Consider the following 26,468-nt stretch of genomic DNA (forward strand, 5'->3'; position numbering starts at 1 on the left):
ATTATAGTAGTTATATTCTTGTACATAGGAGCAGTATTATAGTAGTTATATTCTTGTACATAGGAGGCAGTATTATAGTAGTTATATTCTTGTACATAGGAGCAGTATTATAGTAGTTATATTCTTGTGCATACGAGCAGTATTATAGTAGTTATATTCTTGTGCATACGAGCAGTATTATAGTAGTTATATTCTCGTACATAGGAGCAGTATTATAGTAATTATATTCTTGTACATAGGTGCAGTATTATAGTAGTTATAATCTTGTACATAGGAGCAGTATTATAGTAGTTATATTCTTGTACATAGGAGCAGTATTATAGTAGTTATATTCTTGTGCATACGAGCAGTATTATAGTAGTTATATTCTCGTACATAGGAGCAGTATTATAGTAATTATATTCTTGTACATAGGTGCAGTATTATAGTAGTTATATTCTTGTACATAGGAGCAGTATTATAGTAGTTATATTCTCGTACATAGGAGCAGTATTATAGTAATTATATTCTTGTACATAGGTGCAGTATTATAGTAGTTGTATTCTTGTACATAGGAGCAGTATTATAGTAGTTATATTCTTGTACATAGGAGCAGCATTATAGTAGTTATAGTCTTGTACATAGGAGCAGTATTATAGTAGTTATAGTCTTGTACATAGGAGCAGTATTATAGTAGTTATAATCTTGTACATAGGAGCAGTATTATAGTAGTTATAATCCTGTACATAGGAGCAGTATTATAGTAGTTATATTCTTGTACATAGGAGCAGTATTATAGTAGTTATAATCCTGTACATAGGAGCAGTATTATAGTAGTTATAATCTTGTACATAGGAGCAGTATTATTATTTTGTACAAAAGGGCAGTTGTCTGGTAGTTCATGAGAAAGCATAGCTTTTATAGTGGGTTGCTGCCAGTCTCCAGATCAAGTGTCAGCAGCTACCATTTGGCTTCCACCATCCAGTTGACTATGCTAGACAAGCCTATCCTTGTACAAAAAATGCTGCCATCTAAGCATAATTAATATTTCCTTGTGCACATGACTTGAAGAATTTTGCTTTAAAAAAAGGCAGATGCTGTATTTGCAATTTCTCAGCCCCACAGGGCCGAGCTGAAATACTTGAGGCTGGTAGATGCAATATGAAGGATAAACCTTTCTTGGTTAGTTTAAGCTCCAGGGAGTAATACGTTTCCGGTGCAGTATACTGTAAGGAAGTCTGGATTTGGCTGCTGAAGCTTAAGAAGTCAGCTGAAGAATCTCTCTGTAAGGCTCCTCTGTGGCATCTGAATCCTCTACTAAACCCGGATCTCTTGCATAACTTATTTGTAGAATATAAAACCGGTAAGCTCCTTCATGCTGCCTTGAATCGTAAAAGGTTGTAGACTTCAAATTCACCACGTAAAAGGAAATTTAAAGATTAAAAAAAAAAACTACTCACAAAAAGTTAGGGATATTTGGCTTTCGGGTAAAATTTGTAGAAAGCGTAAAAAGTTCAGCCGACAGTGATATATAATGAAAGTCAGGCATACAATGGTGATCTCCTCATCTCAAACAATTTATTGGAACAAAAGCCGACACCAGTGGTGGGTATACCGCCACAATAACTTGTCATGTGGCCTCGAGCATCAAGTACAGCTTGACAATGACGTCTCCTGCAGTTTACAAGTCGACTTATCGTTTGCTGAGGAATTACATCTCAATATTCTTGAAGGGCAGCCTACAGGTCATTGAGGTTCTGGGGTACAGCGTTACGAGCCTCTACACGGCGACTCAGCTGATCCCTCAGGTTTTCTATAGGATTCAGGTCTGGAGAAAGTGAGGCCCCCCAGTCTCCAGCAGCCGTTCCCCAATGATGGACCTCGATGAGCTGGCACATTGTCCTCCAAGATGAAATTAGGCCTGTGGTGTTCATGCAGTGGCACAATGACTGGATTAATGATGTTCTTCACGTAGTATGAGCTTGTCACTGGACCATTCACAAAGTCAGTTCTGTACTGACTAGACACACCTGCCCACACTGTAACACCACCCCCACCAAGGGCTTGTCTGGTGACAAAAGTGGCTGATGCAGAGCACTCTCCAACCTCGTTGGTGGCCCATCATTCCTGCTCAGTAAAAAGCACTGAGGCCCACTGGTCCCACGTCCAGCGTAGATGCTCCCTGGCCCATGGAAGACGATGACGCTTGTGCTTGATGGTGTAGTCAGGTACCCTAGCAGTTCGTCTTGTACACAGACCTCGCTGATGTTAACGGTTTTGAATGGTCTGACGTGACACTTGGATGCCTCTCACCTGTGCCTGGAGTTGTGTGGCATTCATCATCTGGTTTAGCAGGGCATTGTTCACAATGAAGTGGTCATCAGTGTGGGATGTGGCCAAAGGATGTCCACTTCTCTGCCCTTCTGTGACTCCTCCGGTCTCTCTGTATCTCTGATACAACCTGCTGATGACACTCTAAGCTCAGTGGCCACTTCCGTCTGAGAACATCCTGCTCGAAGCTTTGCAAATGCGAGGTACTGTTGATAAATTGTTAGGTGTCGTCTTGGTCTCATGATGTCAAAATGTGAACAGCATGATGAGGAGGACTCTTTACATACCAATTTCAATTGAACCAGGAAATTTATTGGACGATTCATGGATCAAACACCTGTTGTGAATTTTGCAGTCAAGCTCCTTGTTAAAGAACAGCAAGTTGTGCAAAAAGCACTGAAACATTGAACAGTTGGACATGTGCATTCAAAAGTTTAGAGAAGGTCACATTAAGTTCACCTGTAAAGGTTAGAGGCCTTTTAGGTTCATCCTAAAATTTTACCCACAAGCCAAATATCCCACAATTTGTGAGTAGTGTATAATACATCATCCTTTCAAGGCATGCAGAGCCAAATGACAATCTGCGTATAAAGAAATCTGGTCGATCGTCTCGTAGTAACAGAGGTAATGCTGGCAGCTGGCTTAGGTGGTCCCAGTAAACAATCTGACATTTTAACATTTCGTCCAATTTAATCAATCGAAAAGTTTAAGACACCGTTTAAGACGCTGGCATAATTCAGAGATAAATCATAGCTGCGTGCATAACTAATCCCGTCCGTGTAGAATATGCTGTAGGCAGATATACAGCCATCAGTCAAAGCTTGGCACAAAATGCAAAATGCTAAGTTCCTGTGCCAGCTTGGCAAAGGAAAACTCGTCTTTTCTTATTTAACTTTTGTTTTGCAAAGGTTTTCCCGCTACATTGTGCAAGTTTTAAAGAGAAAAACAAGTTGATTTCTTTCTGCTTGATTAGGTAACAGAAGACCCCCGCCTCCCCCAGAAATGGGTGTCAATCTGACAACCATATGTCTACGTGGCCCTCGCTGATCCTTCCGGTCTGGCAGCTGCTCATCCGCCTTCACAGAATCAACATGGTTGTCCTGTCGAGCCGGACGGCACATTGTATGCGTAGCCAGGAGTCAGCCAAATGTCTATGGCCAGATTTAAAGGGGATGTTCATGGTTAATGTAATAATGGAAGTCAGACATCGTCTAGTACAGGCATGCTCAACCTGTGGCCCTCCAGCATTTGCAAAACTACAACTCCTAGTATATCTGGACAGCCTACAGCTATTAGGGCATGCTGGGAGTTGTAGTTTTGCAACAGCTGGCGGCCGCAGGTTGAGCATCCCTGATCTAGTACGGTACACGACAGTCTCTTTCTAACAAAGCTAGAACCAGTCCTGTACCTCACATGGACCCAGAGATCTCCTCATTCATTGCTCTGCTAGATTTAAATCATACTGACAGCTCAGGGGGTGTGCTCTTTCTGCTGTAGCGGTCTCCCCATCACAGCTCAGGGGGTGTGCTCTTTCTGCTGTAGCGGTATCCCCATCACAGCTCAGGGGGTGTGCTCTTTCTGCTGTAGCGGTCTCCCCATCACAGCTCAGGGGGTGTGCCCTTTATGCTGTAGCTGTCTTCCCATCACAGCTCAGGGGGTGTGCCCTTTCTGCTGTAGCCGTCTCCCCATCACAGCTCAGGGGGCGTGCCCTTTCTGCTGTAGCCGTCTCCCCATCACAGCTCAGGGGGTGTGCCCTTTCTGCTGTAGCCGTCTCCCCATCACAGCTCAGGGGGTATGCCCTTTCTGCTGTAGCTGTCTCCTCATCACAGCTCAGCGGGTGTGCCCTTTCTGCTGTAGCTGTCTCCCCATCACAGCTCAGGGGGTGTGCCCTTTCTGCTGTAGCTGTCTCCCCATCACAGCTCAGGGGGTGTGCCCTTTCTGCTGTAGCTCCCTCCCTGTAACTTTCATAGCTAGTGGCAGTTGAAGGATGGAACTGAGCATGTGTGACCACCTCAGTGAGGGGAACACAGAAATGAAGCAAAGAACAGTGAGCAGGTGGCGCTATACTGATACATTTTATTGAATAACTCAGTGGCTATACTACAATTACGCTGCATGTGCAGTGAAGAACTGAAGCCGGGGCAGGACACCCACATTCCTGGGCACCAGAAATACTGCACGAGATCTCAGGAGACCAGAGTATAAAAAGGAATAAAAGTAGATTTTCTGAGCAATGATGAGTTAGAAAAAGGCAACAAAGGCCACTTCAGGAGCACATGAAAAAGGTACTGTAGGCCAGTGTTTCCCAACCAGTGTGCCTCCAGCTGTTGCAAAACTACAACTCCCAGCATGCCTGGACAGCATTTGGCTGTGCGGGCATGCTGGGAGTTGTAGTTTAGTAACAGCTGGAGGCACACTGGTTGGGAAACACTGCTGTAGGCACTGGCAGTTTAAACGTCATAATCAAGGTGACAGGTTTCCTTTAAGAAACTTTTTTTTTTTATGTAAAATACAAAAATAGCCAATACCCACCTGTTAAAAGGGGTTGTCTCACTTCAGCAAGTGGCATTTATTATGTAGTGGAAGTTAATACAAGACACTTCCTAATGTATTGTTAGTATCCATATCGTCTCCTTTGCTGGCTGGATTCATTTTTCCATCACATTATACACTGCTGGTTTCCATGGTTACGACCACCCTGCTATTCAGCAGCAGTGGTCGTGCTTGCACACGATAGGAAAAAGCACTGGTCTATGTGCGCTCTCACGGTCCTGGCCACCAAATAGGCCGGCGCCTTTATCTCTAGTGTACAAGCACGACCACCACTGATGGATTGCAGGGTGGTCATAACCATGGAAACAAGCAGTGTATAATGTGATGGGAAAATGAATTCAGACAGCAAAAAGGAGGCAATATGGAGAATAACAATACATTAGGAAGTGTCTTGTATTAACTTTCTCTACATGATAAATGCTATTTGCTGAAGTGACAAAAGCCCTTTAAATCTCCTGCTGCTCCAGCTCTTCGATGGTCCCTGCTGGTCCTGCAGAGATGATGTCACATCATGTATGTGACTGCTGCAGCCAATCACTGGCCTCAGGGGTGATGCTTGCATATTTAGCACGTGACTGCTGAGACCAGCGACTGGCCGCAACAGTCGCGATGTACATGATGAAACCGCTGCAGGACCGGCAGGGACCATTGGAGTGACGGGGGATTTGAGCCAGGATGAGTATCGAAACTGAGTTTCAAGCCTTCTCAAGAATTTGACTTCGCCTGTGTTCACACCTTTGCAGGCATGAGGTGCTTTTAGGGGCAGTTTTCATCTCACATTATGTTAAAAATGCAGCTTTTTTTTGCCACCACGACCAAAGCAGACCACGGCCACATGTGAACGCAGCTCTAACAATGTACCGTAAGGAGTCCTGCACCTGCGAGTCCGGTTTTTATTCACTGGCAGTAAGCAGTGAAGGTTCTCACTGAATGACAGCAAGCAGAGAGTGAGCAATCGAAGCAAGGTACAGTATATTAGAAAATCACACAGCTTCTTTATCATACAAAGAATTCCCTTTACACCCTGAAGCAGGGTGCCCCCACACGACCCACCCTACCGTACGCACACACACGGGCTAATAATTAGTCATTAGTGTCATCTCCGGCCGATGATTACGTATGAAGAGGTGTTGAGAACGCAGCGGGCACGGAGCGCAGGTTATATAGCGGATATTGTGGAGGGCTGAAAGGAGCGCCGCACGGGGTCCTTTAATTATTCATCCTCTGTAATTACTGACTGAATTCCTGACTGGTTCCTTCTGTTTATCCAACTAAGAGATGGGAGTTTAAAGGGAACCTGTCATCTCTTATAACCCCAACAAATACAAAAAACACTCAGGTTTGACACAAGTTTTTCTGCTTCTTCTGCGACATTCTTGCATTGATGCCGCAGCTGTACGCGCCCACCCTCACCTTACCTGCAATTTGGTTAAACTATTACTATGCAATGAATGAGGAATTTCGAATGAAAAAAAGTATATATATATATTTTTATTCTTTTTAATAAATGTACATTATATTTTCCTCTCTGGTAGCGCCCCCTGCTGTTTATCCTTCTGGTCCACCTTTTCCTGCACTCAGTGGTGGACGCACATGCTCAGTAGCTTCCCTGCTCCCTTTCCTCCTCTCTGTGCCGGTGTAGAAATCTCATTCGTCTCAATTTCATTCGTTTATCCCTAATATATCGCTCCCTCTAGGCCAGGCATGCTCAACCTGCTGCCCTCCAGCTGTTGCAAAACTACAACTCCCAGCATGCCAGAACAGCCTACAGCAGGGCATGGTGGGAGTTGTAGTTTTACATTAGCTGGAGGGGCGCAGGTTGAGCATGCCTGCTCTAGGCAATAGAGAAGGACAATCGGGGAGGGGGGGTAAGACTTTTACATACCATATGTATCTCTGAGGGATTATTTTCTATGCAGGGGAAGAAGGGATTAACAAGGGCTAATTGCAAAGCATGAGCGCTATATCAGTGTATGTGCCTTCTATTACATGGGTCCCATGCGGTCTTCCACATACAGAATATCTAGGTTCCCAAGCAGTCGTCGTAGGGTTTCTCATATCTCTTGAGCAGGTACTGAACCGCTGTGATGGGTGCGCCATCATCCAGAGGTAATAGGATGCGAGTTTAGGGTAATGCCGTGTGGTCACGTCTAGGAAAAAACGAAGTCTGGTCCTGGAGCATCGCTGCTGCGGCCAGCGATCGGTCGCACAATCTGGCATCACCGCTGAAGACAACAATAGGCCCCATCGGTCATGTATGGCACCTCATCACTTCCGGGATGAAAACAAAGCACAGCAGAGGAGCACAGAAGCATCAACACTGCAGCATTGGGGGATATTAGAGGTGGGCACTTTTTTTTTTTTTTCAGGCGAACGCTTAAAAAAACTAATATATATACATGTATATGGCCAAAAGTATACCGCCTCCTGGTATGCAGCTCGCCAACACAGTGCGACTGATTTCAAAACCGCTTTGACACTGATAAAGCTAAGGAGGTGCAGTATGGACTTTCTTGGTGGGATGCTGTGGTCATGGCTCCTAGGGTAATCAGTGAGCCGGCCAGGCAGGGATGGTACGGGGGTACTGTGTCCCCTTGTAGGGAGGCCAGAGTTGGCATAGGGAGTCATATAGGCCAGGTATGAATGGGATGGTCAGGATGGCTATGGGTCGATATTAGGAGGTTACTCGGGGACCAGCAGAAGTCCTAGGAAGGGGGGGGGGGGTGCTAGGGATAAGGAAGGCACTGCCCAAAAACCATTTAAAGGGAATATGTCAGTATGAAAATGTGAATTAAGCTGTAGGCAGCATATTATAGAGCAGGAGGAACGGAGCAGAATTATATATAATTTTATATATTTAAAATTCCTGTTCATTCTGGGCTCTGGAGTCTTGAGACGGTCCTATCACCGATTGAAAGCCTTCCCTCTTTGAGGAGATGGTCCTATCAGTGACTGACGGCCTTCCCTCTATGAGGAGGAGACGTCCCATCAGTGACTGACAGCTTTCCCTCTATGAGGAGGTCCTATCAGTGAGTGACAGCCTTCCCTCTTTGAGGAGGATGTCCTATCAGTGACTGACAGCCTTCCCTCTATGAGGAGGAGGTCCTATCAGTGACTGACAGCCTTCCCTCTATGAGGAGGAGGTCCTATCAGTGACTGACAGCCTTCCCTCTATGAGGAGGTGGTCCTATCAGTGACTGACAGCCTTCCCTCTATGAGTAGGAGGTCCCATCAGTGACTGACAGCCTTCCCTCTATGAGGAGGTCGTCCTATCAGTGACTGACAGCCTTCGCTCTATGAGGAGGTCGTCCTATCAGTGACTGACAGCCTTCCCTCTTTGAGGAGGAGGTCCTATCAGTGACTGACAGCCTTCCCTCTTTGAGGAGGAGGTCCTATCAGTGACTGACAGCCTTCCCTCTATGAGGAGGAGGTCCTATCAGTGACTGACAGCCTTCCCTCTATGAGGAGGAGGTCCTATCAGTGACTGACAGCCTTCCCTCTATGAGGAGGTGGTCCTATCAGTGACTGACAGCCTTCCCTCTATGAGTAGGAGGTCCCATCAGTGACTGACAGCCTTCCCTCTATGAGGAGGTCGTCCTATCAGTGACTGACAGTCTTCCCTCTATGAGGAGACGGTCCCATCAGTGAGCGGCAGCCTTCCCTCTATGAGGAGACGGTCCCATCAGTGACTGACAGCCTTCCCTCTATGAGGAGACGGTCCCATCAGTGATTGACAGCCTTCCCTCTATGAGGAGGAGGTCCTATCAGTGACTGACAGTCTTCCCTCTATGAGGAGACGGTCCTATCAGTGATTGACAGCCTTCCCTCTATGAGGAGGAGGTCCTATCAGTGACTGACAGTCTTCCCTCTATGAGGAGACGGTCCTATCAGTGATTGACGGCCTTCCCTCTATGAGGAGGTCCTATTAGTGACTGACAGACTTTCCTCTATGAGGAGAAGGTCCTACCAGTAACTGATAGGACATCCTCCTCATAGAGGGAAGGCTGGCAGTCACTGATAGGACATCTCCTCAGAGAGAAGGCCGTCAATCAATGATAGGACCTCCTTCTGGCCCAGAATGATCATGGATATAAATTAGTGATTAGCAAATAGGCTAGCCCGCTACAGACGAACCAGATTTGTTCATCTTAATATCTTATTAACCGTCTTATAAAATGTATTCTTTCTGATGAGATCAGATTAACTTCAATGGGTCCGCAAATCTAGAGATGCGGAACGGAACACTACGGAAGCACTACGGAGTGCTTCCTGGGGTTCCATTCCGTGCCTCCACACCGCAAAAAGATAGAACATGATCTTTCTTTTTGCAGAAAGGAGGGATCGCGGACCCATTCAAGTGAATGGATCTGCGATCCCCATGCGGCTAGGCCACGGTCGGTGCCCGTGCATTGCAGACCGCAATTTGCGGTCCACAGCACAGGCTTCACACGGTCGTGTGAACGAGCCCTTAGATAGATGCCGGTCTCGCGAGACCATCTTAATCCTGCGCATGCGCCGTTACTGTGGGTAGCGGTGCATTTAAGATTATACTTCATCACGAATCTGAACCCAGGATTTGTGGGAGCGGGGGCCACAATCTCAACGAATCCGTGTTCAGGTTTGTAATGAAGTATATTCGTGCTCAGACACAATGTGCAACAGGAAAGGTTCCCTTTAAACATGGCACCCATAATCACATCCCAGGGATCTTCATACCGCTGAACATTCAGGTGCAGAGGACGCGACACTGAAGCGCAGAGAGGTGGGTGATGGCACAACTCTATCTGCACTGCTAATGATAGGCTATGGCAGGGATCAGCAACCTTTGGCACTCCAGCTGCTGTGAAACTATAACTCCCAGCATGCACACTTAACATGGCTGTTCTTGTAACTGTCATAAAAGTGATAGGAGGATTCTGGGAGTTGTGGTTTCAGAACAGCTGGTGTGTCGGAGGTTGCTGATCCCTGGAGTACTGGAAATGAAACACATTTTGTAAGACGTCACGAGGAGGGGGCACATACTTTATGCAATGTGATATCTACCTGAAATAACCGCCCCAGAGAAGTAACATGAAGAACTATACTGTGCCCGAGGGGTGAGAATTTAATTACTACAACCTAACCCTCATCGCCCCCTGGAAAGCCGTATTTTACGTACTATGGGTGATGCGGAGCTCCCGTCACGGTCACAACGAGGTCAAAGCGGTTAATGACTGGGAAATGAGAGTAAAGGATGGGGCTGTACTTTACGGTTTTTAATATCGGATAGAGTCATTGAAATTTTACACTCTCATCTCATTTGGACTCTTCGCCCCTCCAAGGTATTTTATAGAATTTAAGGCTTTAATAAAAGGACGGATAATGTAAAGAGTAATAGGAAATTACATCCGGGAAGCGTCGTCTGGGAGGAAGGCTCGAGTACGATGAATTGTGCCAGAACGTTAGGCTGCTAATAAAAAGGAGCCACCAACGAGACATAAAATGCTCCACTTCTGCCGCTTGGTGTGGAGGCTTTCATAACATCTTAAAGGGATACTAAAAACATAAAAAAATAATAATCTGGACCTTTAGTGCAGGCAATTCTTTCATAGCCTCTACCGGGAATAATAGAGGAATGGAACAACAAGTATCATTAAGGGCTCATTCACGCGACCGTAATAATGGGTCCGCATTTATTTCATTGGGTCACACCATGTACTGTCCGCATCCGTTGTTCCGTTCCGCGGCCCAGCAAAAAATATAGAGCATGTCCTATAGGCATTTTTTATATAGCACTGCCCATGTGCAGTCCGCAAAATGCAGAACGACACAGCCGCTAACACATAGCGGATTCCACAATTTTTACGGTCATGCGAAGCACCCTTAGCCCGATGTACTGGCGTTATGCTTTTTACAAAATCAATTAAAATTATGGGAGGCATCCATTTTGCTGACTTTCACACAAAGTCCTGAATTATAAAATAAAATAAAAATAAAAAAAGTTTATATTGTTCAGCATAGACACCCGACACATGGTGAAAATGACACCCAGCGCTTTACAATCATGGGCGCCTTCATGCAATTTTGCATCAGATTCAGTATCAAAGTATGTTGGGTAAAATTCTGACCCCAGCTGAATGAGCAGAATATAGACCCGTGACCCCCCCCCCCCCCCCATGTCGGCGATCGCAACAAACCACAGGTCAATTCAGACCTGCGGTTTGCTGCGCTTTCTGCAGTTTCTGATCGGACCGCGGGGATCAAAAACGTATATGTTTCACCCCCGCTGCACCCCTGAATGATTTTATCCCGATGGGAGGTGCGGGGGGGGGGGGGGGGGGGTTGCGGTGCGGCAAGCGGGATCGCGATCCTCCCCTTGAATAATCGTTGGTGGGCAGTGGGTATACCAGGGTGTCAGCACATTGCTGACACCCTGGTATAAACGGCTGACATCTGTGATGCAATGTCAGCCGTTCAACCCTGACACAGAGCACAGGTTAACAGTCGGGAGCTCCCTCCCTCTCCGATCGGGGGGCTGCTGTGCCTTTGCAGCCCCCGGACAGGATGGGGTGACAGAGGGAGGGAGCCCCCCTCCTTACCCTTCCCCCGTCTGCGCAGTTGTGGCCAGGGGAAGGTTCCCATGGCAACAGGACGCCTTCTCAGGCATCCTGCTGTCCATGGTGCTGAACAGATCTGTGCTAAAGGCATAGATCTGTTCAGACAAAGTGTAAGTAAAATACAGTACAAAACACTATATAGTGTACTGTACTGTATTATAAAGACATCAGACCCACTGGATCTTCAAGAACCAAGTGGGTCTGGGTCAGAAAAAAGTAAAAAAAAAAAAAAAGAGGGGAAAAAAAAGTAAAAAAAAAAAAAATCAAAAAAACACATTTATCACTGATTAAAAATGAAATAAATAAAATTCCCTATACATGTTTGGTATCGCTGCGTCCGTAACGACCTGATCTATAAATCGGTCATGTTACTTTACCCGAACGGTGAACGCCATAAAAATAAAAAGTAAAAAACTGATGAAATTGAAATTTTGCCCACCTTACTTCTTAAAAAAGGTAATAAAAGTGATCAAAAAAGTCGCATGTACGCCAAAATGCGAACAATCAAACCGTCATCTCATCCCGCAAAAATCATACCCTACCCAAGATAATCGCCCAAAAACTGAAAAAACTATGGCTCTAAGACTATGGAAACACTAAAACATTATTTTCTTTTGTTTCAAAAATGAAATCATTGTGTAAAACTTACATAAAAAAATAAATAAATAAGTATACATATTAGGTATCGCCGCGTCCGTATCGCCCGGCTCTAAAAAAATATCACATGACCTAACCCCTCAGGTGACCACCGTAAAAAAATAAAAATGGTGTAAAAAAAAGCCATTTTTGGTCATCTTACGTCACAAAAAGTGTAATAGCAAGTGATCGAAAAGTGATATGCACCCCAAAATAGTGGCAGTCGAACAGTCATCACATCTCGCAAAAAATGAGACCCTACTTAAGATAATCGCCCAAAAACTGAAAAAACTATGGCTCTTAGACTATGGAGACACAAACTTTTTTTTTGTTTTAAAAATGAAATCATTGCGTAAAACTTACATAAATAAAAAAAATTGTATACATATTCGGTATCGCCGTGTCCGTGACAACCTGCTCTATAAAATTACCACATGCTCTAACCCGTCAGATGAATGTTGTAAATAATAAAAAATAAAAAAAAGCGGTGCCAAAAAAGCTATTTCTTGTTACCTTGCCTCACAAAAAGTGTAATATAGAGCAACCAAAAATCATATGTACCCTAAAATAGTACCAACAAAACTGCCACCCTATCCCGTAGTTTCTAAAATGGGATCACTTTTTGGGAGTTTCTACTCTAGGGCACCCATCAGGGGGGCTTCAAATGGGACATTGTGTCCAAAAAAAACAGTCCAGCAAAATCTGCCTCCCAAAAACCATATGGCATTCCTTTCCTTCTGCGCCCTGCCGTGTGCCCGTACAGCAGTTTACGACCACATATGGGGTGTTTCTGTAAACTACACAATCAGGGCCATAAATAATGAGTTTTGTTTGGCTGTTACCCCTTGCTTTGTAACTGGAAAAAAAATATTAAAATGGAAAATCTGCCAAAAAAGTGAAATTTTGAAATTGTATCTCTATTTTCCATTAAATCTTGTGCAACACCTAAAGAGTTAACAAAGTTTGTAAAATCAGTTTTGAATACCTTGAGGGGTGTAGTTTCTTAGATGGGGTCACTTTTATGGAGTTTCTACTCTAGGGGTGCATCAGGGGGGGCTTCAAATGGGACATGGTGTAAATAAACCAGTCCAGCAAAATCTGCCTTCCAAAAACCATACGGCGCACCTTTCACTCTACGCCCCGCTGTGTGCCCGTACAGTAGTTTACGGCCACATATGGGGTGTTTCTGTGAACGGCAGAGTCAGGGCAATAAAGATACAGTCTTGTTTGGCTGTTAACCCTTGCTTTGTTAGTGGAAAAAAATAGGTTAAAATGGAAAATTAGGCCAAAAAATTAAATTCTCAAATTTCATCCCCATTTGCCAATAACTCTTGTGCAACACCTAAAGGGTTAACAAAGTTTTTAAAATCAGTTTTGAATACCTTGAGGGTGTAGTTTATAGAATGGGGTCATTTTTGGGTGGTTTCTATTATGTAAGCCTCGCAAAGTGACTTCAGACCTGAACTGGTCCATAAAAAGTGGGATTTTGAAGATTTCTCAAAAATTTCAAAATTTGCTTCTAAACTTCTAAGCCTTGTAACATCCCCAAAAAATAAAATATCATTCGAAAATAATTCAAACATGAAGTAGACATATGGGGAATGTAAAGTCATCACAATTTTGGGGGGTATAACTATGTATTACAGAAGTAGAGAAACTGAAACTATGAAATTTGCAAATTTTTCCCAATTTTTGGTAAATTAGGTATTTTTTTATGCAAAAAAATAAATAAATGTTTTTGACTTCATTTTACCAGTGTCATGAAGTACAATATGTGACGAAAAAACAATCTCAGAATGGCCCGCGTTTTAAAGTTATCACCACTTAAAGTGACACTGGTCAGATTTGCAAAAAATTGTCTGGTCCTTAAAGGGACACTGACAGGCCCAATTAGCATATTTAGGTATATATATATATAATATATATATATTATATATAAAATATATATATATATATATATATATATATATATATATATATATATATATATATATATATATATATATATATATATATATATATATATAGCAGTACAGGTCTTCTAAAGTCTATTAAAATCATCTAAGTAGCCCCCCTGCCCACCTTATAAATACCGAAATATAAAGTTTTATAACCTGCTTGTCCGGTCACCAATCTGGCCAAGGGGCGGCGTTTCATGTCAAAATGCGCCCAGCCAGCCGCTCCCAACTGCCGTTCTGAAGCCCCGCCCAGCTCATCAATATTCATTTAGCTGGGGCGGCTACAACTCTCCCGACTCAAGTGCCCGGCACATGCGCATAAAGCAGAGGCTGCAGCGCTCTGTACGCAGGCGCTGAAGATTGGACGGAGGACGTGCCCAGAGGATTGAATGGACCATACGCAGGATCGTGAGTCGGGAGAGTTGTAGCCGCCGCCCAGCTAAGTGAATATTGATGAGCTGGGCGGGGCTTCAGAACGGCAGTTGGGAGCGGCTGGCTGGGCGCATTTTGACATGAAACGCCGCCCCTTGGCCAGATTGGTGACCGGACAAGCAGGTTATAAAACTTTATATTTCGGTATTTATAAGGTGGACAGGGGGGCTACTTAGATGATTTTAATAGACTTTAGAAGACCTGTACTAACATATATATATACCTAAATATGCTAATTGGGCCTGTCAGTGTCCCTTTAAGGTGAAAAAAGGCTGTGTCCTTAAGGGGTTAAAAGGGGTATTTCCATCTGGCACACTAACGGCATACCATATATTTATGGTACATCTGATAGGAGTGGTGGAACCTGCACCTGTCACGCCCTGCCCCTTGAGAGGCCTGAGAAGATCTGATAGACTTACTACACGTGAGTCTATCTGACAGATTGTTCTGTTTCTCTTTGTTGTGGTTTTGGGCAGGATCCCACCTCCCCACAGGTTCTGCTCATTAGCTACTTAGTGGTGCTATTTATATCCGCCTCTCACTATAGCCCTTACGGTTTATATTTGCTTCTGGAGTTCTCAGCTGGTGTTTGGTGGATCTCCTGCACCCCGTCCGTCTTAAGCTAAGTCCTACTCCTTCCCTTTTGTTGCTTGATTTGGCTAGGTCTCAGGAAGACGCTGGTTCCTGCACCTAGCGCTAGGAACCGGTTGTCTTATCTCCAGCTCCCTAGTTGAGGGTTTGCTTCAGTTTCAGCTAGGTTTAGGTTCCAGCGCATGAGCACTTCCACCCTAAGGAATTGCTCATGTTGTCAGCAGTCAGGGAAAGGCTCAGGGGTTGTCAGGTTGGTACCTTTCCCTGTTCCCTAGCTTTTGGGCCTAGCCTGGTGTTTTGTTGCATTTGGTTTGCTTCCCTTCCCTCACCTACCGTGACAGCACCTATCTCAACCGTGCATGCATGGTGTCTTCACTATTCACTGTGAGGGCGCGCGGCTGTTTTCTGAAGTCCAATAGCAGTGAATGGAAAGTTGGCAGCACATGGCCAGCTTGCTCTCCATTCACGTCAGACTATGTTCTTGAGATAAAAGTGGGTTACAGCATTAGGACATTTATGGAAATCCTAACCTTTTAACAGCCTCCAAATGAAGCACATAAAGCCCAAGCTAAAGATTTTTCTTCTTCTGGACAATATGAGAAGACCACAAACAAGATGGGTAAAGACGATTACAAGAACCATGAGACAACATTGCTAAGCCTGGAGATCTTTGATGGAGCATCTCATCTGACATGTCTGCTGAGGGTCTTGGTGGGCCCCCTAAATTTTTACTCTAGTGGTTCCTAAAATAGATCAACACCAAGTCAAGTAAAAAAATAATAATAATAAATCCAAAGGATGAGGGTTATTCCAAAAAAAATATCCAAGGACACTCCAAAACCTCCATAAGTCCCAAGAACGAAGTGTCCCAGAGTCTGCTCTCTGAATGAAGCGGTGGTGCATGTGGCGGTCCACTGCTCCATTCACTTCTATGGGACTGTCTGAGCACCTTGGGAATCTGAAGACACAGAGGCCATCTAATAATCTGGTAGATAACGCAGTGGATCTCTTACCTTGAACGAGGTATGCTGCTCCATGTGTCGGAGAAGCTGCGGCTTTTGGACTGCGGTGAACTCACATATTGTGCATTTGAATTGTTTCCCTGCAAAAAAACGGATCGCACGAGGTTGTGGTGAGAAATTGTCAGGATGTAGAAAATGCAAACCTGAAGATCACAGATATCAGCCACTCAAATCGACAATGCACTAGCCAGCTGCACCCCCTGCTGGTTCAGGGTCTGTGTAAAGCATTTCCTGCTGTGTTGCATTGTGGGTAATTCTGTCCACGCTGAATGTCTGCTAATCTAAAGCAAACGATCAGACAAAGCCCTTGGAAGGTACTGGTTTTCCTCGAGGAGACTTAACTTTTGTAAGGCAGTTTTGCAGGCAATGCTCCCTGGGACAGTGCTGCCTACAGATGGGGGACTCCGGTACGGCCGATACCAAATTAATGGGCAACCATGTACCGCATGTCGGTGCAGATCCCTGCCACCTTGTATATGGGAATATGGAACTGTCCCCTTTTCTGCAGATAAATCAATATTTCCCACAATGCACTTCAGCAGTGTATAGAGCATTCAGGGCCAGACTGGGAAGTTAAAGTGGCCCTGGGAAAAAAAAACTGGAAGTGGCTCCATATTGTAGGTGCGCCTAAATGGACAAAAGGTGGACCAACACAAGTAGGTGGCGTCATGTCAAGTAGGCGGGGCCAAAAAAAACCATAGCGGAGCAGTATAGCGAGCTACACTGTGGTATATGGTTCTGCAGCAGAACCAAACAGCAAAGTGCAGCACAATATACTGCCCCAGCAGAACCAGATACCACAGTGCACCACAATATACTTCCCCAGCATAACCAGATACCACAGTGCAGCACAATATACCGCCCCAGCAGAACTGAATACCACAGTGCAGCACAATATACCGCCCCAGCAGAACTAAATACCACAGTTCAGCACAATATACCGCCCCAGCAGAACTAAATACCGCTACACATTGTACTCTGCACTCACCGTCTGCTGTATGAAGGAGTTTGTGACTCTTCAGGGTCCCTTTGGTTTTGAACTTCTTGCCGCACATGTCGCAGAGGTGAGTCTTCTCTGTGCTGTGCCGATTCATGTGCGCTTTCAGGTTACTCTTGCTGCGAGTGGCGTAGTCGCACACCGTGCACTTAAAAGGCTTCACACCTGGACAATGTACAGAAGAGGGGGGTGAACATCATACAGCACTCAGATGTGGGGGTCTTCCATTCACAACAAGTCAGGAAATTCTGATGTAAACACATATATATATATATATATATATATATATATATATATATGTATATATTTTTTTTTTAGGGTTGGGGCTCCTTTAAACATTAAAGGGGAAAATGTAAGATATCCAATGTAAAAATTTTGCTTGCTCTATGGGGTGACAGATGGCTGAGGGCCGGGGCTTTATTGACCCCTCTCTCCTACTGCAGAGTCAGGGGGGGGGGGGGGGGGGAATGTTTCCTGTTGCGACAAGTTTACTAATTAAAACCAACAGCCAAACGGTCCTGGTAAAAGGTTAGGCCATTAATATTAGAATGGCGAGGGTCCGACACCTCGCACTTACCCGGGATCCTTCGTGGTGTAGTGGACAGAGCAGATTGCTGGTTTAATGGCCGCAGCTCTGCAGTTACCAGCCCCGTCCACAACACAACGGACACTGCTTTGAAGGCCTGTTTCACACTTGCATTGTAGATTTCCGGTTTTGAGTTCCGTCAGAGGATCTCAAAACTGGGCCAAAACCGAACAGTTTTGTCCCCATTCATTGTCAAGAAAAACAGATCCGGCGCCCATTGACCTACAATTATTTTCATACCGGATCCGGTTTGTTCATTTGACATTTAATACAACCGGATGCGGCCGAAACTGATCCAGATGTATTAAATGGCAGGAATCTGTTTAATTCCGGTTTTGAGATCTTCTGCCGGATCTCAAAACAGTGAAGCCACAACGCAAGTGTGTAAACAGGACAAGAAGACAGGCCATCAATATTAAAATCCCTGAAAACCCCTTTAAAGGGTATGTCCAAACAGAATGTAAAAACCCAGCAGAAAAATCCATGGCGGTAAATCGACGCACTCAGAAGTTACTCGAGGTTCTTCTATGGGACGTTGCTGCAGATTTTATACTATGCACTGTAAACAGTGAAAACCGCAGTGGAAATGCGCTGCATAAACGGACACGCTGTAGATCGAAAATCCACTTTGCTGACAAATCTGAAAGTTTTTCTACTGCAGATCCATGGTAGGAAAGCTGCAGCATATATGCCCGGTGTGGACGGACCCTGGAAAATGTAACCCGCACAATGAGATCTGCTGAAAGACTGAAATGAATGAATGCTCCACCCTGAAACATCTGCAGCAGAGGTCACAGGCTATAGAAACAATCCAGCGAGCGCACCTTCATGGGCCCATATGTGCCGCTGCAGATCGGACCCGTTCTTCAAGAAGTAGGAGTCACAATATGGGCATTTAGCAGCTCTCTTTCCTATCAGACCTTTAATTTGAACTTTGCGGCCGAGGACCTCAGATATAAGACTTGCCGAAACCTCTGCAAGAAAAAATAAATAAATAAAAATAAATAATAATGAATAATACAAGTTTGAAGGTTTTAAGGGCATCAGTCAGCAGTTTTGCCCCATGACACCGGCTGACCTGTTACATGTGCACTTGGCAGCTGAAGGCAGTCTGTGTTAGGTCCAATGTTACTATGTGCCCGCATCGCTGAGAAAAATGATGTTTTATTATATGCAAATGACCCTCTGGGAGCAACGGGGGCGTTACCATTACACCTAGAGGCTCTGCTCTCTCTGCAACTGCCGTGTCCTCTGCACTTTAATTGACAGGACCGGGCAGGTGTGATGACATTTACACTGCCTGGCTCAAAGTACAGAGGGCGCAGCAGTTGCAGAGAGAGCGGAGCCTCTAGGTGTAATGGTAACGCCCCCATTGCTCCTAGAGGCTCATTTGCATATATAAAAACATAAATTTTTCTCAGCAATGCGGGCACATAGAAACATGGGACCAACACAGACGCCTTTAGCTGCCACATGTAACAGGTCAGCCAGTGTCATAGGGACAAATCTACTGACAGATGCCCTTTAAAGTACGCATTTATTGAAGATTACTCTCAAGCTGCTAATAAAAGCGCATTCCATACATCAGCAGTACATACATGTCATCTTCCTGACCTCCCAGCAGCCTGTAGGTCCCAGCTGTACACCTGCAGACCTCTGTAAATGCTCAGAACCCCTTCTGTCACCAAAAATCCTTACCTAGTAATATAGCCAACAGGAGACAAGGAGGAGGGTGTGCAGCTGCAGCTCCTCTGTGTCTGGAGACTGCAGGGAGACGGGACAGCAGTGTGATGACATCTCATGGGCATTAGCATGCAATCCCAGAAAAGAGTCAGCTGCTCAGAAAGCAGCAAGTAGGGAAGAGTACTTGAAATGTTAAATACGAGGGTGTCCAGGATGTACATATTGCAGATTTATCCTCAGGATAGGTCACCAATACCTCATCGATGGGGAGCCGACTACCGCCACCCCTGCCGATCAGCTGTCTGGAAGGGCTGCAGCACTGTGCCCTCTTCCTACTATATAAAGAACAGCGCCGTATATTTTATAGTGGCTGTACTTGGCATTGCAGCTCAGTCCCATTTACTTGAACGGAACGGAGTTGCAGAAAGTCCAATGGAGGTGAGCAATGGCGGTGACTTTACAGGCCGCAGAGCTTTCAACCCCTGATCGATGAGGGTGCCTGGAGTCAGAACCCCGCTGATCACATCCTGAGGATGGGTCATCAATATGGAAATCTCCGAAAACCCCTATAACAGAAAGCCGAGATGCGGTGGAATATTTTTCACTGCAAATCTGCGGCGATTCCAAAGCAGAAATCTATTTCATACACGTGGATTTTGCTCCAGATTCACCGTCGTGGCATCCCCCAACAGGGTGAGCACGCTGTGCTGCGGTAAGCCCCGATCTACACACAGGGTTCTCTGCTATCTATGGTAGTAGGGTTATAAAAACCGCCATCTACTGTATTAACGTAGGGTTTTAAAAACCGCCATCTAATGTATTGCAGATTTCCGCAGATGTGCCCTGCAAATCCAAGGCAAATCTGCCACATCTGAACTTACCCTTACAGTGCAGCTTTCCCAGGATGCGCCTGGTTTAGGGGGCGGCACGCATTTTGCAGATGCCCCAGTGTAAATGTGCTATGTTTTCCTGAGGATGTGCACATCAGTGTATGCATGTTATATTATATATTATATATACACACACACTGTAGGGAAGCAGATGCCATGGTATTCTGTGATTTCCGTGTGCACCCCACTGAAGACCAGTACAGCCTGGCCCTACCTAGTGACCAGAACAGACTACAAGGCAGACGAGAAGGACTTCAGGTTTACTTTTCCTTTAAGATACTACAGCGCTGCCGCCATCACGCGGGGATCTCGTGGCTCCAAGTCACATCTGCATGTCCCGCAGTGCGATTACGACCCATTGTCCCAGTGATTCTAATATCCTGTCTCCTTTGGCGGCTTCTCCTGAAGAATAGGAGGCCGTTCGAGGCGAGTGTCAGGTCTCATTCGCGTTACTTTTTACTGGCATCCTTCAATGGACAGTCTCAATTATTCTGGTTACAGTCTGTTTGGACGGCGTTCAAAAGGATTGTAATGAGAAGAGCACGGAGAACGGACGTCCGCGACACATAATAAAGAGCGAGGGGGAAACGAGAAAGGTTCTAGGACAATTAAAATGAAGAATCAAAAGAAATCGTAAAAAAGTGAATTTTTCCTTCTGTTCCAAATCGACAGAGAATTGTACGTTATAAGAGCATCTTCTTCTCTCGTTACAGATATATACGGATAAGCTGGTGCATCTGGGAAACACGGAAGGGGCCCCTCTAACATGGTTTTCCGAATGTTTTATACTGACCTATACTTGGCATCTGATAGGTGGAGGTCCGACACCCAAGACCCCCCACTAATCAGCTGTTTGAGGAGTCTGTGGCTCTCCGGTGAGCGCTGCTGCCTTCTCACAGCTTAGGCTACTTTCACATTAGCGTTTTTTGCGGATCCGCTATGGATCTGCAAAAAACACTTCAGTTACAATAATACAACCGAATGCATCCGTCACGAACGGATCCGGTTGTATTATATTCTATATTCTATAGCCGTGACTGATCCGTCATGAACACCACTGAAAGTCAAAGTATTGTGCCAGAGAAAACGGATCCGTCCCCATTGACTTACATTGTGTGCCAGGACAGATCCGTCTTGCTCCGCACCACATCGCGGACATAAAAACGCTGCTTGCAGCTTCGTGGCGCAACCAAATGGATTGGAATGCATTTTGGTGCACTCCGTTTCGTTCGGTACAGTTTTGTCACAATTGACGATGAATGGGGACAAAACTGAAGCGTTTTCTTCCGCTATTGAGATCCTAGGACGGATCTCAATTGCGGAATTGAAAACGCTAGCGTGAAAGTAGCCTTACCCTAGGCCAGTGACGTCATGTTCATCGGTCATGTGTCCTAGGTGCAGTGTTCAGTGCCATTCAAGTGAACAGGACCGAGCTGCAATACCAAGCATACAACCAGCAGCGCGGTGCTTGGCATCCTATGACATGGGCGCAGGGCTCGACTCCTTCAAACAGCTGATTGGCGGGGTGCTGGGAGTCTGACAGATGAGGATAGAGGTCCCACCTCTGGATTCCAAACCCATGCTTAGAACGAAGCCCACAAAGTCCAGGATGACGCACCAGGCATGCGCAGCCGCCCTCCATTCATTCCTATGGAAGTGCTAAAAAAAAAAAAACCTGAGCGATTTTTGGAAGTCCCATTGAAATTTTGGGAAGGCTCAAAGAGCAAGCTCAGCCATCACTCCATTCACTGCTACGAGGCTGACGGAAACAGCAGCTAGGAATGGGAGCCTTCTGGGAATTTACAGGCCTTGTTCTAAGCATAGGTGCGGGATCCATACTTATCAGACATTGGGGGCATATCCGAGCAATATGCCACCAATGTCCGAGATGGGAATAACCCTTTAATTCCCCTTTCTGTACTGGCAGGTTTCCTTTGAATGTTCAGAAACCTCCTCACCAGGCAAGAGTCCATCTGGTGTAAAACAGTAAATACTAGACAGGGAAGAGGGAGATGAAGCTGCAGTCAGGGCTGGTGCAAGGATTATTGCCACCCTAGGCAAAAGCTAATTTTGCCGCCCCCTTGACTCCACCCATTGAGCACACCCCTTTACCCGCCCCTTTTTTAGCCACCTATTGCATGTAACATTTAACTATTGTTGTGTACCCTGTGCCAGTCTATGGTCGCGTACCCTGTGCCAGTCTGACTATGGTCATGTATATATAATATCCAGCCATTGTCTGCCACCTAGTACCATCCCAGCGATGCCAATCACTCTGCGCTGTCAGTCTGGCACTGTCCTGCACCCTGTACCATTCATAGCCCTTTAGACAGTCTGTGCCACCTATTAGGCTCCATGTGCCACTGCTGGGCACCCTGTGCCAGTCAGAATCTATGGCCCCTAGTCAAGCAGCAGGTGTGCCCTGACCCCTGTACACAAGTGTGTGCCACCCTGCTGCCAGCCTCTGACACCCTAGTGCAGGTTGTCAGAGTGCGGTTGCCAGGGGTGCTCACCAGGTTCTGCTCCTCGCTGTGCTCCAGGTCCACATTGCCTTGGCTCTTGCCAAGATCATGTGTCTTTGGCGCTTGATCCCGTGAAACCCACCTCTGGAGGTCACTGGTCTCGCGGGATTTTGCGCCCGAAGTCAAGGATTTTTGTCAACACAAGCGAATTTACATTTTGGCGCCCACCTCTGTAGGTAACTTCGATACCTAGTGTACATCCATACACATGACAGCTGCCCCAACACACCCAGCTCTGCTACATCCATACACTGTGTACTGGGGCAGCTGTCATGTGTATGGATGTACACTAGGTATCAAAGTTACCTACAGTAGAAATAAATAAATAAATATATATATATATATATATATATATATATATATATATATATATATATATATTATTTTTTTAATTATTTTTTTTAAGTAACTAGCAAGACAGCTTTCATAGCTGTGAGGGTAAACGTAGAGATGAGCGAACCTCTGTTTTAAGTTCGGCGTCTAAAGTTCGGGTTTGGATTAGCGGAGAATCCCGATCTGGAACCGGATATGGATTCCGACTTCCGTTGTGGTCCGTGGTAGCGGAATCAATAATGGCCGATTATTGATTCCGCTACCACGGACCACAACGGAAGTCGGAATCCATATCCGGTTCCAGATCGGGATTCTCCGCTAATCCAAACCCGAACTTTAGACACCGAACTTAAAACAGAGGTTCGCTCATCTCTAGGTAAATGCCTTGCCTCTGATGTGTAGAGGTCGTGAGTTCGAATCCCAGGACAAACTTTTCTGAAAGGCAGTCTAAATGAGATTTAAATACACCAGGGTCTCGTAGCTGTGTGACTGAACAAACTCAGACTCGCAGCACATCTGGCCGGCAAGTACAGTTCCAGAAGGAGTGAAGTGAAGGAGATGATGTAGGGGGCGGGGCGCAGGCGGCAGCCGGGAGCTACTGCTTGGGATTTGGACTCCTGCCGGCGCCCCCAGGCAGAGTGCGCTCTACGCGGTGGCCTACTCTGCTTATGGGTGGCGCCGGCCCTGGCTGCAGTTTCTCTCTGGCAGCTCGTGTGTCTGTGGGGCCGCATGCTGTCAGAGGACTGGGAGCCCACTCAGCGAGCACAGAGAATATGTGCATGCCTTACAGCAACTAGCAGAGGGAAGGACAAAAAAAAAGATCCAAAATCTGCTGCCTGCACACAAAATGTATCACAATGGATTCCTGCCACCTACCGGGATGATTAGCCTTTATGTGAGATTTAATAAGACGGTCGTCTGAAAAGGACTTTTCACAGGAGGGGCAGGAATACGTCTTCTTGTCCTGCAGAGTAAAAAAATAACAAAAAAATAGAAAAAAAAAAAAGAACACATCAATAAAATTACAGAATAAGAGTGACTTATGAGCGTGTAAAGGCAGAATATTGATTGGCCAATAACGTGATTGATGAAGCAGACTGTTTTAGTGCAGGACAAGGCTTTCTGCTGACAAAAAATGAAATAAAACTGATTTCGCACCGAAAAAAATAAAAAAAAAATAAAAATCTATTTGATTCAATTGCTGCCACTCGAAGGTTACAAAGGCTTCTATAATTATATGGTGCAGAGAAGCATTCATTTGAAAGGAGTAGCGGTTACAGTCTCCTGCGCACCCCGACCATGCCAGGAGGTGTGCTGCAGGCCGTTCACTCTCTGTATTCAGACGTCAGATCCCTACCAATCAAAAACGTGAGCGAGTATATACTCTAGCGATGACATCCCTTTAAGATGGGAATTCCCCTTTAATATAAATATATATATATCTGATTAAATATTCAGATTCACTGTGGCCGCACTTAGAGGGACTGTGGCAAACGTTTTTATGGCGGACAAAGAGAACCACCTCGCTGGCGCCACCTATTGGAAGTGATTGCCTATTAGTCAAGATACGCAATTCCGCTACAGTTTTACGGACTTTGTCTCTCCAGCGTTCCCCAAGCGGCATGGGTCAGTACAATTGCAAAAATTCCAAATATGTATCATTTTTTTTAAATGTGTTAATACTGAAAAGCTTGAAAAAAAGAAAAAAAATTTTTTACAGCGCCATATCCTGACCCCCATAACCTTTTTAAAGTTATGTCTACCAAGCTGTGTGAGGGCTTATTATTTGGGGAGGGTGATCTGTAGTTTTTATTGATACCATGTGTGAGACTTTTTGATCACATTTTATTTAATTTCTTTGGGTATGTGAAGCGATAAAATAAAATGTCGAATTGGCCATTTTGATTTTTTTTTTCTGTTCTGTCATTTGCCGTATGGGATACATATTTTTAAATTTTAATACGGGCGTTTTCAGACACGGCGATGCCCATGATGTTTATTTTTTTAGTGTTTATGCATTTAATTTTTTTATTCTGGTAAAAGGGGGCGATTTAAAGGCTATGTGTAACTTGTAGTCAATTTTTTTTATGATTGCATTTAAACTAATTTTTTGCTAAAAATCATATTTTCAATTGGCCTTTATTAATAACTAGCAGAAGGACCCGGCTTCGCACGGGTATATTTCATCTATGTCATTTAATGTTTCTGTGTCGTTAAAAGATATTGACAGTATCCCCCATAACTGTGATCTATACAGCATCTCGCCCCACTGTCTGCTGAGCTGTGTATCTAACCCTGTCACGTGTGATACTGTCTGCTGAGCTGTGTATCTAATCCTATCATGTGTGATACTGTCTGCTGAGCTGTGTATCTAATCCTGTGTGATACAGTCTGCTGAGCTGTGTATCTAATCCTATCCTGTGTGATACTGTCTGCTGAGCTGTGTATCTAATCCTATCATGTGTGATACAGTCTGCTGAGCTGTGTATCTAATCCTATCCTGTGTGATACTGTCTGCTGAGCTGTGTATCTAATCCTATCCTGTGTGATACTGTCTGCTGAGCTGTGTATCTAATTCTATCCTGTGTGATACTGTCTGCTGAGCTGTGTATCTAATCCTATCATGTGTGATACTGTCTGCTGAGCTGTGTATCTAATTCTATCCTGTGTGATACTGTCTGCTGAGCTGTGTATCTGATCCTATCATGTGTGATACTGTCTGCTGAGCTGTGTATCTAATCCTGTCCTGTGTGATACTGCCTGCTGAGCTGTGTATCTGATCCTATCCTGTGTGATACAGTCTGCTGAGCTGTGTATCTAATCCTGTCCTGTGTGATACTGTCTGCTGAGCTGTGTATCTGATCCTATCCTGTGTGATACTGTCTGCTGAGCTGTGTATCTAATCCTATCCTGTGTGATACTGTCTGCTGAGCTGTGTATCTAATCCTGTCCTGTGTGACACTGTCTGCTGAGCTGTGTATCTAATCCTATCCTGTGTGATACTGCCTGCTGAGCTGTGTATCCAATCCTGTCCTGTGTGATACTGTCTGCTGAGCTGTGTATCTAATTCTATCTTGTGTGATACTGTCTGCTGAGCTGTGTATCTAATCCTATCCTGTGTGATACTGTCTGCTGAGCAGTGTATCTAATCCTATCCTGTGTGATACTGTCTGCTGAGCTGTGTATCTAATCCTATACTGTGTGATACTGTCTGCTGAGCTGTGTATCTAACCCTGTCACGTGTGATACTGTCTGCTGAGCCGTGTATCTAATCCTATCCTGTGAGATACTGCCTGCTGAGCTGTGTATCTGATCCTATCCTGTGTGATACTGTCTGCTGAGCTGTGTATCTAATCCTC

General features: G+C 45.1%; 1 protein-coding gene across 2 annotated transcripts in view; it reads right to left on the reverse strand.

Annotated features, from left to right (window-relative positions):
- ZFAT (zinc finger and AT-hook domain containing) overlaps nucleotides 1-26,468 on the reverse strand; it is a 162,193-nt gene that overhangs the window by 65,987 nt on the left and 69,738 nt on the right. For both annotated transcript variants that reach the window (XM_044293725.1, XM_044293726.1), the window contains 4 exons: nucleotides 23,986-24,073; nucleotides 18,506-18,655; nucleotides 17,087-17,260; nucleotides 16,090-16,178 (listed from right to left, as the gene is read on the reverse strand). In XM_044293725.1, the coding sequence (XP_044149660.1) occupies nucleotides 16,090-16,178; nucleotides 17,087-17,260; nucleotides 18,506-18,655; nucleotides 23,986-24,073 (501 nt within the window). The remainder of the gene's footprint in view (nucleotides 1-16,089; nucleotides 16,179-17,086; nucleotides 17,261-18,505; nucleotides 18,656-23,985; nucleotides 24,074-26,468) is intronic.

This window comes from Bufo gargarizans, chromosome 5 (genome assembly GCF_014858855.1).
Source record: "Bufo gargarizans isolate SCDJY-AF-19 chromosome 5, ASM1485885v1, whole genome shotgun sequence".
NCBI lineage: Eukaryota > Metazoa > Chordata > Amphibia > Anura > Bufonidae > Bufo > Bufo gargarizans.